This window comes from Drosophila biarmipes, chromosome 2L (genome assembly GCF_025231255.1).
Source record: "Drosophila biarmipes strain raj3 chromosome 2L, RU_DBia_V1.1, whole genome shotgun sequence".
In the NCBI taxonomy this organism is placed as follows: Eukaryota; Metazoa; Arthropoda; class Insecta; order Diptera; family Drosophilidae; genus Drosophila; species Drosophila biarmipes.
The window spans coordinates 5379021-5392427 of NC_066612.1; the positions used below are offsets into that span (position 1 = coordinate 5379021).

General features: G+C 40.2%; 2 protein-coding genes across 3 annotated transcripts; one reads left to right on the plus strand and one right to left on the minus strand.

The window, feature by feature from the left end:
• Window positions 1-423: 423 nt before the first annotated feature.
• LOC108034896 (protein yellow) lies at window positions 424-5306 on the plus strand. Of its 2 annotated transcripts, none has more exons than XM_017110125.3 (3): window positions 424-533; window positions 2351-2627; window positions 3973-5306. In XM_017110125.3, the coding sequence occupies exons 2-3, from the start codon at window positions 2363-2365 to the stop codon at window positions 5067-5069; spliced, it is 1362 nt and encodes a 453-aa protein (XP_016965614.1). In that variant the 5' UTR covers window positions 424-533; window positions 2351-2362; the 3' UTR covers window positions 5070-5306. The 2 variants fall into 2 exon arrangements, with proteins under 2 accessions (XP_016965614.1, XP_016965603.1); XM_017110114.3 differs by having other exon boundaries at window positions 472-533; window positions 2348-2627.
• Window positions 5294-7135, minus strand: LOC108034905 (uncharacterized). Its single transcript, XM_017110138.3, has 8 exons — window positions 6837-7135; window positions 6620-6773; window positions 6357-6560; window positions 6154-6302; window positions 5971-6101; window positions 5768-5918; window positions 5586-5699; window positions 5294-5528 (listed from the first exon to the last, which is right to left on the minus strand). The coding sequence occupies exons 1-8, from the start codon at window positions 7068-7070 to the stop codon at window positions 5364-5366; spliced, it is 1302 nt and encodes a 433-aa protein (XP_016965627.1). The 5' UTR covers window positions 7071-7135; the 3' UTR covers window positions 5294-5363.
• Window positions 7136-13407: the final 6272 nt, after the last annotated feature.

A 13407-nucleotide genomic window follows, 5' to 3' on the forward strand; every position in this document is an offset into this window, starting at 1 on the left:
TCACCCTGCCTATGAGACAACCAGAAGTCAGGAACTTTCCATGATGAATACCAAACAAATTAGTTAAATTTTACTCTCAAATATAGATTACTTGGGCGTGGGGCTTGTCTGATATCTTGTCACATTTATGGGTCAATCATGGAAAAACAGTAGGCCTGTGATGGCTGTGAGCAGTGTGGGACTTTTTTCAGGGGCTTGTCAATCACTGGGCGCCCAGCTGGAGATTTTAATGACTAGATTAATATCGGCGTGGCGTGGGAGATATGCTATAACGTACTCTATCTGCGGGATAGCCGAGGGAGCGTGCCGAAAATGAGTTTAATTCATTACCAACGTGCTAAGCCGCCTGAGCGGCTGACTAATTCAAGTTCAGTCGAATTCCAAGAGAGCCTCGTGGAGCGGGAACCACTCACGCAGACCGGTCTTCAAAAGTCGACTTGACTGGCGGCTCACTTGACTTTTAGTTTCGTTTCGAGTCTCGACGTTGGCGGTTGTGTTTCCGCATTAACTGCGAGTTTTGTGAACTTAAAAAGGTGTGTTAAGTGCCGACCCGAGCTTGTGACATTTGCCAAAGATTTGTCCAGCAGATCAAACAGACTCGGTGGTCATAAAACCGAAGCCAGGGCCAAACGAAAGATCCAAGACACAAACTTCGAGTGGCGTTAAATAGGGTTTGCCTAAAAGATACTGACAAAGAAAACCAAAATACTGTAACAAAATAAAACAAACAAAAATAACGAGTTAAGTGGAGATGAAAGTTAAACCTGATTAAAAGCCATTAATAACGAAACTCAATGGTTAATTACATGCTGTGTCCAGACACGCCCACAATCCAAATAGGAAAGGCAAAGGGCTAGGAAAGTATGGGTACTTTAAAGCTGAATCACCCAAAAAACTATAGAAAATGCGTGCACAAATTGTTCAGCAGGGAAAAAGTCCATATCAGCAATATTTTTATTAGATGGAACAATCGAGTGGCGGTCAGTCGCAGTGCGCCCATTGAAATGCTAATGCCTGAATTGCGAGACTCAACTTGAATTTTGATGATGAGGTCGAGTGTTCGAGACACGCAGATACAGTGATGGTTGAGATACTCTAAAAATGAGTATTGGATGATGTGCTGAAGAGGGAGAAAGGTTCAGCTGGTTAAGAGGTTTCAGATATTCCCTGCGAAAAGAATATACAAAACATCGCTAAAGTTCCCTGAAAACCTTCTGATCTCGTGGTTAGATAATGTTCTCCAAGACTCGCTTTTGGGCAGCGAAAAATCATTTGTGGCTTGGCAACTTTGGTAGAATTTGGCCGACTCGGAGCAGACCACAGGCAACTTTCAAATAACCAAGTGAACCAGAGACAAAACAAAGTGTGACTCACATGGGGAACCAAGAAGGCCAAGAAGTATGGCGATGGAGGCTGGTCCCAGTGACAAATTGAATGGTTATGAAGTTTATAAGAAACCAATTTAAAGAGACGAATTCTTAAGAATCAACAAATTAAATAGAAAACAAATATTTTTTAGCAACCACTGTGTTTGTGCCAAATTCCATTCATGAAACATACACTAACAAAAAAATGGAATCATAAAAATTAGTGCCATCCTATTGAATTCAAAATTTATTTTTAAATAAATAAATTAATTAAGTATAGTTTAATACTTAATTAATTAGTTAATAACTATTGATAAATAATAAATTTTTTGATTTGGCCACAATCACCTTAAATATTTCACGTCGTTAAAAAAAGTAATTTCATATTAATATCAAATTTAAATCTTTAAATTAACTAAAAATGTTAATCTTCAATAAACTTCACATTGAATTCAAAATTTATTTTTAAATAAATTAATAAAATACCAAAAATTTTAAACTATACTTAATTAGATAATAATTATGGATAAATATAAATTTTTTGATTTGGCCACACTCACCTTAAATATTTCACGTCCTTAAAAAAAGTAATTTCATATTAAAATCAAATTTAAATCTTCAAATTAACTAAAAACGTTAAATTAAATAATTTTATATTTGTTAGCACTTTACTCATAATGTTTTACGTCATTAAAAATAATAATTTCATAATAAATAAATGGTAAATTACATATTTTTAAAATGAAATTAAATAAAAACCTAGATGGTTAGGAAAAACACCAGATAATATGTACAGTGATCATAAAAGAACAACATTTTTTGAGTTTTTTTTACCAGTGTACCTTACTAAATGAATCCGTGTTTGCTTTTCCCGAGTGTCTGATCTGGTTGAGTTTATGGCTTGGCCAAGGCCAATGCGGCTTAAGGGAAGCTCAAATGAGTAGATCGTATAGTATTAATTGATTTTCTTGTATTTGCAGTAGATAAATTGGACCATGCTGCGTTTCACCCACGGACTGCTCCTCCTGTGGGCGGCTTCTGCCCTGGGAAACGACAATCTGCGCGTGGCCTACGAGTGGCGGGAAATGGACTTCGAGTACGCCAGTCCGGACCAGAGGTGGTCGGCCATCGAGCGCGGCGAGTTCAAGCCGGCCAATGTGATACCCTTTGGCCTGGAGGTCGCCGGCCACCGACTCTTCGTCACCCTGCCCCGCTGGCGGTCCGGAGTGCCGGCCTCGTTGGCCTACCTTGATCTTAATGGTAAGCGCATGGGTTGCATGGTTGCAGCTGCCACAGCACTCGAATCTGCAGTTAAATTTGAATATAATTGCCCGCTGCAATTGCACTAAGTGTGCCAAGAACTGATCTGGGTTCTCAAATCTGAAATCTCATGCCGCGGATCTCACAGCTCGGCAATTGTCTGTCTGATCAACTTGACCATCCAAACAATTCCGTTTCCTTTCGCACTCGCGGCAATTAGCATGATAATCCGCTCGCTGGCGGCATTAGCTGTCTGACACTAAGCCGCACACCATAAATCGGTGCATACTGGTTATATACATTGTGTATATGATGGGGTTCAGCTGGGGTTCGTCTGCGGTTTAGTGCGGGGGCTCTGAAGTACACACTTGGTCATGGCAAGTGCACAAGTTATACTTAAAATTATACTTATAATCTTGAGATACTCTCAGTTCTAATAGCTCAGAGTAGTAGCAAGTGGATTTAGTTTTAATTTGAAAATGCTTTTTTCAAGTTTAGATCTAGATTTGGAATTTTCATTTAAAATATATTGAACTTTTATTTTATTTATAAACACTGAAAATATTTAACATTCTTTATAATAAATTTACATATTTTTTACAAAATAATAGACTGTGCTAATTAGAATATTCCCGTATAAATTGTGTTCCATTCCAAGTACATCAATAAAGTTACTTTACCTTTTTCCGCCTCACTGCAAGGTGAGTGGGCCAGTTGCCTTAGCCACAACTCAATCTCGGCTTATTGGCCAGTTAATCAACTTGGACATGTGCAAATTTGAAAAGCATCAGTGCTGATTACTCACCAACAGTCAACAAACACTCACCAAAATTATTTGAGTCGGCTAATTAGCGGCATCCAAAACAAACAAGCAAATGCAAATCCCCAAATTAAAATACAACACAACAGGTGAAGCAGTCAACTTATTGATACATACATAAATAATAATTAAAAAGTTATATTCATTTGAATTTACATTGTAGTAAAATTTAAAATTATATATATTGAAACGAAAAACATTTTTTGTAAAAAGGCTTTTTAACTTAAACTCCTTCTTTTAATAATAAATAAAATAGTTTCTATAAATCAGAAAACTTTATCGTTATATGACGCATTTTAAAAATTATAATTTAGTAAATAAGGATTTACTTATTCTGTTTTTTTTTAAATAATCTAAAATATTTAAAACACCATTGTGTTATAAAGCATAATAGGTTTTTATATAATATTTTATTTTGTATATATATTTTTTTTTATATTATTTTTTTTGTTTAAACTTTTAAAGTATTTATATTACTGTTTAATGTATTTTAAATATTTTAACAAATTTTATCTTCACCCAAAGATACCTCCAGCAAGAGTCCGGTCCTGAAGCCCTTCCCCAGCTGGCAGGCCCACAATTTCCAAGAAGACGACGCGGAGCTGGTCTCTCCATTCCGCGTGCGAGCCGACCGATGTGGCCGCCTCTGGGTCCTGGACTCTCGAATTTCTGGGGTCCTAGAGCAGACCAAGATCTACGGAGCAGCCCAACTGCTGGTCTACGACCTGCACAATGACGACCTGCTGCGAAGACATGTATTTCCCTTGGGCCAACTGAAGCAGGGATCCCTGTTGGCCAATCTCGCCGTGGAGGACTCTGATTGCGAGAACACCTTTGCCTATGCGGCCGATTTGGGCAACCCCAGCCTGCTGGTTTACTCGTGGAAGGACCAGGAGTCGTGGCGCGTGCAGCACCATTTCTTCCACCCCGATCCCTTGGCCGGTAACTTCAGCATCAACGGCATCGAGTTCCAGTGGGATGATGGTCTATATGGTCTGGCTCTGTCGAAACCCTTGGAATCCGGCTACTCCACATTGTACTTCCATCCCCTTTGCTCCACCACGGAATTCTCGGTGGATACGGCGATATTGCGAAACAAGACCTTGGCCACCTCAACGATGATTTACAGGGAGTTCAAGGTGTTGGGCTCGAGGGGCCCAAACACCCAGGCTGGAGCCGAGTTCTTGGACCCTGCCAGCGGTGTCCTTTTCTACGCCCTGCCCAATCTGAATGAAGTCGCCTGCTGGCGCACTGCCACTGAATTCAAGCACAGTTCCCAGAGTCGCATCTTCATGAGCAACGACAGCTTGGTGTTCCCCAGTGACATCAAGGTGGATGACCAGCAACGTCTGTGGGTGCTCTCCAACCAGCTGCCCGTCTTCATCTACGATGAGCTGTATCCCGGTTCCATTAATTTCCGCATCTTAACGGCCAGTGTTAAGGATGCCATCGAGAACACTGCCTGCGAAATCAGAACTTCCCCCCTGCCGGATGTGATCAACAAACTTGGGGATATCCTAAACACGAATATCAAGGTGAAGACAAATTCTGCGGAATCCCTGGGAAGCCTGAGGTCCCTGATGATGGTTGGTCTGTGTTTCCTGATGAGCTTTAGGATCTAGATTTGGATAGACGTACAAAAGTATCTTGCACACTCAAATGCAGTATTTTCGGATTTTTAGTAATGCAAAGTGTTTTTTAGGACCGAAGTCTGCAGGCTCTTGGTTTTAAAAACATTTCTGTTTTCTTACACGTACGAAATATTTTTATTTGAGTGCATCTGTATTATGTTTAGTTATAGGCTAAGAAAACTGTAACCTTATTCGTGATGTTGATTAAATGTAAGAAGTGTATTGGAATAGTTTTCTTTATACTTCCTAGTTCTAAGGCAAAACCAAGCCAGCTTGGTTCTTGACTCAATATTTAGTTTGCTTATTGTCCTTCTTCTTATAAGCAATGGCTATGTCGATGGTCTCATCGCTGGTTTGCGACTGACCATCCTCTGAAAGCGCCTGCTCCTTCCTGGCCTGCTCCTTCTGCTGCATCCTCTTGATAAAGCCGCCACAGAAGAAGAGAGTCATCTGAAACGAAAGATTATTAGTAAATAATATGAAGGGTTGGAGCGTAGCTAGTCCTACGTGTTCTAGTATTCCAATCAGCCCCAGGACAGACAGGCCCAGCAGAAATCCCAGGGAACCACCCACATCCGCTATGAACTGTGTGGTGTCGTAGCTGGGACGCTCTTCAATCATCTGCAAATGGAACATATGAGGGTTAGTTCGGGAAAAGTTCCATGCATCATATCATTTGGGACCCCTACCGATATCAGTTTCGTTGTGTAGTATATATAGATTTGGGTGCGGGGCTCTGGTTGAATGAAGGTCTTGCGGTTCTGAATGAAGGTTGTGTAGATTCTCGATTGGCAGGGCTGAATGCAGTCGCAGTCGAAGTCATCCTCGTTTTCATATACACTGAGAGATGAAATTATTATTTTAAGAAGTCTAAATAAGTTTATATCCTTACTCCTTATAATCCGATATTAGTTTTCGCATCGAGACAGAGTCATTGCAGGGCTCACTTGCAATTTCATGCATCCAAGGTCCCGAACACTGCATATTGTCAGCCAGATCCTGCCAGATGCACTGCTCACCACACTGAAAGGACTCCCAAATATTAACCTTTCAAAATAAGGGTCTATGAACCTACCTTCAAGTCACTGTAGTCCTCGTCGTGGGAGCAAGCCTCCTGACGCGTCTGCACATTGGAGAAGTATTGCGTCTGAAGTTTGATCTCGATTTCCTCATTGACCCTCACAAAAACGTACTCCACACGCCCAGAACCCTTCATGTTGATTTCTGGATGGGAATAGGTCTCATAACTTTTGAGTTTTTCATGAATGCTAAGCTCACCTGTGAAATTCTCCTTCTTATCGTGTATAAAGACATGCCAGCCCACGCCACCTGTGTCCACATCGCTGGTGGAAGTGGTCAGCATGGAATGTTCTAGCATCAGGGAGTAACCCACGGCCTTCGACACTCTCTTGGCGGGCTCCTTGGGCCTGAGGGTATAGCAGCGACCCATGTAAAAATGTAGACTGCTGTTCATCACCACATCTAGGGGAAATAGTTTTACGATATATGAGGTTAATATATTAGAAGTCTATTTAACATACTATTTGAATTTTCGTTTAGACCATAGAAAACAAAAGTGTCGCCCATATCATGAGTGCTATTTTCAAAGAACTCTTCCAGAGATATTTCTCCGAAAGGATAGTTCATCCAGCAGGTGGCGTATTTCGGGTGGGGACAGGCTCCGCCAGAAAGGCGCTGCAAAAGTATAGTTCTTAAGACAGTATCCTTAATATTCTAATATATTCTTGGTACACTAACCGTTAGCGTGTCCTCCTTATAAGGCGGCTCCCGACATATGGTGACCGCCGGCATTTCGATGGTTTCGTTGAGGTTGTAGTAGGAGTGCGTCGAGATGGGCGGGTCGTAGAGCTTGCCGAAGCACTCGTACAACTGGACAATGACCACGATGCAGCAGGCGAAGAGGACCAGGTAACGGATGAGCTTGGCCGGATCGCGGAAGATCCAGGCCCGAGTCTCCGACCAGTAACCCATGGCGTGCGGCAAGTGAAACTCGAGTGAGTTCGCTGGTTATGGATACACGTTTCTGTCATGGCTGAGGGCCAATATCTTTGGCCTATTGTGCGGCTTGTGCAAATTCTCACAGTTGGTCAAGATAAGACTAATATTGATTTACGCGCCGTGGTGGCGATAAGCTCCATTCACCCATCGATCGCGACTTTATAGCAGCACATATGTGTGTGGCCGTGTTTATCCCAGTTGTTTACAAAACGCTTAGTACTGCTAATCTAGGCGTAACATTACCCATAATTAACTAATGAATGATAAGGGGCCAGCGATAGTATGCTCAAAACAAGGCCCAGACTTCGTATCTTATTTCAAATTAAGACCTTATGGAAAGATCCACTTGAGACACCTTAGCCTGTTATATATAATATCATTTGCAAAATAAATCTCATGTCATGTATATATCATTAGGGGATCGTACTTTAGGATATGCTTAAATACAAAACACATTCTTCGTATTTGATCTGCACAAAAAGTACTCATAGTCCATCTTAAAGGAATGCCTTATATAGAGAACAATTTGTCCTATTTTCATAGAACCTTTTAATGATTAAAGTTTTGCTGATATAATGATCATTCTTTGTATTTAAAAATGGCTAAAACCAAACCCATTCCACAAGAAATCTTTATATAAAAATGTATTTGGGATAACCAAGACTTTAAATAAAAATACCTTAATAAATGATAACAGTTCTTTAGTTTGTTTGGTCAAATTCGACAGACATTCATAGACTTAGAGGATTTGCAAAACAAATCCGATCCAAACGCATGCCTTATGTAAAGACCTCTTTGCGATACCTTAGCCTATCATCGAGGCACCTCGCACGGGCATAGTTTGACCTTATAGACAGCCGAAGCGAAATCTATGCAAACACCTAGCCATTAGCTATATATGTATATGGTAGCCATATAAACAGATCGGGATATATGGCCCGAGCTTTCGGGGCACAAACAAACAATGCGTGGTGGATCCAGCTAGATCGGGCAGAAGACATTCCTCAGTTGTGACGTTAAATCAGAGCGGCAGCAACATCCCAACCCCAACCGACCCACTGCTATATATCCAAGCCCCTATATACATCGCACCTATGTACAATGCTGGGAAAGTCAAGAAAGAAAAGAAAAAAAGAGGAACTAATAAACAAAAAGAAACTTGCTACTAAAAATAGACAAATTGAAACATTTCATGAGATGAAAACACCAACACAACGTGGACATGGACGTGCTGACGAGCACGGGCAAAAAAATGAAGGAAAGAAAAAAGAAGAGCGTTTCTTTACAGATAGAGATACGCATACAGCTGCAGATACGATCGCATCGGACCTGTGTATCTGGCGTATCCGTGAGATATGTTGACGGACTTGGTCGGTCGGCGTACCACACGGCGTATGCGTTCTGCGCCCGCGGATCGTTGGATCCGCATAGTTAGTGCCCAGGACGCAGTCCCTGTGTGTGCGAGTGTGTATCTCTACATAGTAAATTCTAAATTCTAGATACTCTCGCCCGAACACATAGAGAACTGCAGAGCCGAGTAGAGCGGACGTGCGCTTGTGTGGAACTTCTTCGCAACTAAATAGCTTTTGCTTTAAATTTAGAACACAGCGGCGGCTATATTAAACGCATATGAAATGTTTTTTAGATTCAGTAGGTATGCTGCTGGCAAGGTATATAAAGAGTCCACCACATATACCATAGGCGTATTCAAGTAGTACGAGGTCCTACACCCGACGCTTGTACGAAGAACTCTACCTGCCGTTTCATTATTCTATACTATCTGCCCCCTTAGAACTTTCTAAACCTACTATATTCGATCCGACCCAAATACATTATGTTCCTCCCCTGGCTTTTGGTGGAGTATGAGTATGAAATATGCTTTAAAAATACACTTTGCTTGTCGCTCATAAATTTCTAAAAACAAAATCGAAAAATACTTTTACATTCGGCGCGGTACTGACTCATTTCCATGCCGTCTTTACGGCTATGTGGCTATGGTGGTACATGATTAATCAGACCGCATACACACACTACGCGCAGAGGCGTCCAACAGGGGGGTGGAGGTGGAAAATATTTTCATTTCCCATTTTCACTCATCATTAATAAAAGTCTCGACGCCATATAGACTTCGATTATTGCAATTCGCTGCACTTGAGTTCTGCGGCATGGCACTGGGCTATGTAGTCGATTCTGCGGCTGGCTGCCTGGCGTACTTGGCTGCAGTCGGTTTAATTGGGTGACAAATGCTTACAGAAATAATTTTTAATGCTCCACACATCAGTGACTAATACTAAATGATTCGATTGGATTGCCTAATTAATTAGCAGTAGGGGTTCGCCTGCGAGTAGAGACGTCTTCGGCGGATCGGTTTTGCATTATGCGTGTGCGATTTTCAATTGAGCCCGGGCAATTAATCATTTCGGACCACACGGGTCCACATCAACACCCAGCGGAGGGCTGGAAAACGTTTTCCGCTTTATAGATTGCATAAATATCTAAACACATTTGTGTATTGGAAAAATAAACAAGTTGGGATTCGCTTTGGCCAGAAACCTCAACGACCATGGGGGAGATGGTTTTACCAAAATGATATCATAGTAACAAGTATTTTTATTTAATGGTTTTAAATACTACCTAGACAGTACTATATTCATTAAAGTCGTTAGAAAAACTTAACAGAACTTGAATTAATTTTAAAAACAAATACTTGTTTATATATTGCACTATAGAAAATCATTTGCTTACTGGTTTTTTCAAGATCATCATGTTTTAGTTTTTATTTTTAATCTGAGAAAATTTAATCTGTAATAGGGGATAATTTTTCTTTTGACAGTTAATATTGGATGTTTTAAATAATCTATTTTATGATTTAAAAAAATGTTTTGTTAGGAAAACTTATGAATAAAAACTTCTAAACTAAAATCATCAAATTACGCGTTTTTTCCTAGAGATCATCATTACTTTTGAGTGTTTAGTATTAATATGAGATAATTAAATCTGTATTAGGGATGATTTTTCTTTTGACAGTTAATATTGGATGTCTTAAACAAAGCTCAAAATGTATGTCCTATCGTTTTGACTTTTTAAGTCAAGATTTGTTAAGAAAATTAAATTATGGAACTGGATCGTAATATAGATTTTTATTCTCAGCTTTAAGGAATATTTCTTTTAAATAAATTTTCAGTATATTTTGGTTTTATTTGATTTTCCCAGTTTAGTGCTCAATCAAAGAACAAATATCCATAGTTGGAACGTATAAGTATACTAGTATCTTAACTCTAGGACTGACAGTTGCAACTGCAAATGTCAAAGTTTCAGTTCATCGTTCCACTGGGAGAAGATTTTGGCAAGACGTACAATTACCAGATATTTCGTAGGACGGCCAGAGCCCCTGTTGCATAACCCACACGTAATGCAGGAAGTATTCCTTCATCTGTCATGCCATGTGCTACCTGGCAACGTGCCTCCTCCTGCCTCCCCCAGCGGGCTAAATCATTTGCGAAATTAAGAGAGATCTCTCGGGTAATGGATGTGGCTGTGGATGTGGGCATGGGATCGGTGCACCAGAGATGCGATGCAGATGCCGCCGAGTGCACAACGTTGACCGACGATCGGCGTTCGAGGATTACGGACTGCGGTTTGGGTGTGGGGGGCTGGGACTTGGGGATTGCGGAGCAACCGACCGACGATGGATATTTTTATATCGACAATTTGGATGGGTTCCAATGCATTTAGACGAGAGTTATCTATAGACTATGCATGTATTTTGGTCACGGTTGGCGTTTTTAAAATATTTTCATTCTGTGAACCAATTGGTTGTGCAGAATTTTTAGGGAATACCATTAGAGAAAAATTTCGGGCAGGGTTACTGATATCTTTAAATGAAACCAATTGGGCGGAGTGTTATTTAAACAGGGTGCAATTTCACCCATATCTGTGCGAAAAGCTTAGGCAGTTCGACCTGGTAAATTAAGAACATTTAAATACAATACATGAGAGCAGTATACTAGTATTTTCCCTTTTTCTTCTCTTTTTATGGCTATAAGCAACAAAATAATATTATTAAAGGCACAATAATGTTTTTTGTACTAATACCAAGTTTTAAAATGTTTAATTTATTTGAATTTTAGAATTATAAAATAATGAAAAAAATATTATATCTAATTTACGCTTAAACAAGTTAACAAGCTTCAATGTGAGTTTGAAAATTAGTTTTTAGTATACTGGGAAAAGTTTTTAAATTTTTTTTAATCTTACATTATTTTTGCGGCGTGCAATTTTGTTTATCTCTTTTATTGTGTCTATATTAAATTTTGTTCATCTTCATATTTTTGTTGCTGGGTGTTAATATTTGATTCGAACTTCATAAATACTTGGTTTTCTTAGAAAACATTTTATAACGCTAGTCGTTATAGCCGTTTCCATTGATGGCAAAACATTGGCAATGGAATGCGTTCCTGGATACTTTGACAAATATAGGTCAACACTTGTGATAATTCCCGAGTAATTAACTTTTGAGCTTGCCATCGTTGATGATGATTTATGATGCGTCGGGCAGAGGAGCAGATCCCCTATAGAAAAGCCATTGGCGAGTGATCCACTAACCGACTTGGGGGCTCAGGTATACCCACTACGCATCTGGTTGGGGCTTTGGGCCTTCCCCCAGATCTGCGTTTCTGTCGCAAGCAACCCTCGTATCTGCCCCCCAAATAAAAATGCCTTTCAAAGTGCCTTCTTTTTGGCATCGACTATGGGTGGTGCTGACTCTGGCGGCGCTGGTGGTGCAGGTGGGGGGGAGGACCTCGCACATCGCAGTGGGGCGGCAGCTTTGAAATAGCCCATTGCAAGCAATAATTGTTGCTGCCTCGTGTAGACAGCCAAAATGCCTCCCTACACGCCCCCTCGACCGCCCTGAAAAATTCGAGGGAGGCCGCCAGTGCCAAGATACACAGAAAAAGCATCACTATCTTGACACTAAAATGCAAAAATTGCTTTGCGTCAATGACTCAAAAAGAAAATGTGTTTTTGCTTTTCATTAAAAAATTGGGAACAGAAAAATGGGTTTGTACTTTTGCAAGGATGCAGGGGAAGCATCTAGAACAAGTTAAACCTCCCCCTGGGACAGCCATATTTTATGATCACTAAATGTTTATTCTTTATAAATACTAATAAACAAATGTATGTGGGATTTTTAGCTGAAGACTATACAGCATCGCAACTTTTTGCCTTGCAAAAACGAAAAATAAATCCTAAAATGAGTTTGGCACTTTAACTAAATTGTTGTTTTTGTTTGTTTCAAATGTCTAGTTTATGTTGTCCTCCCATTTTGCCCACAACTCTTGTCGACAATGTCGCAGATTTTGTTTCAGAAAACCAACAGAAATTATGATAATTTTATATGTGAGAAAAGAATTGAGAGCAGCATCCCCGAGCCCAAAAAACACTCACACTCGAATGAGAATAGAGACTTTTTAAAACTATAAATATTCCCAAAAAAAATGTTTGAAAGTTGTTTTTGGCTGAATTTATGCGTTGTTGCTATTTCGCGTATTCTTTTTCCGCCACAATTTGTTGCTTTGTTAAATCTCAAATATTTTAAGCGCTTCAAGTCATTATGAAAAGTATTTGTCGGATCCCTTGCAGTGGGTGTATATGAATATTTCGTGTGATTTCATTTCACATATTTTTCTGCCAAAAATATTGCATCTGTAATTTTGTAATTGGTTGAGAATTATGAATAATTTTTGTGTCGGAATTTGACACAACTGTGGGAGGGGAGGGGATGCCAGTGCTGTTGGCATTTGTCATAATTGTCTTTGTCAGCATTATGGATATGATAAATTCCCGACAAATCGCCAGAACACGGATTTCAGAATGCACTCGTATTTGCAGAGGTATTTGTATTGGGTTTTAGCATTGAACGCCAAAGATTTTCGCTTTGCGTTGCTCCGAAGGACGCCGACTACATTGATTTGATGTGGCGTTTCTCTGGCTATCTATCTATATCTAGAGTGCGAGTATCTGTATCTTTTTTGTGTGCCTTGCGGCTGCTTGCATTCTCTGGCCCGACGATGTTTTCTTGAAGTTCACATCTTTATTTTTGGCAGACGCAAATGCTTGTCTATGCTAGGATGAGAGATCATCGATCATTGGGTCGCAGGATTTGGGTGCCCTATAAGCATGATCCAGATGGATGTTTATTGATCCGTATTCGATCGATCCTCTCGAACAGCTGTTTGGCCACTGATCGCAAAGTGATCGGCGTTTAGAAGGAAGCCCACCTAGCGCCGCCTGATCTCCGTTTCCCACC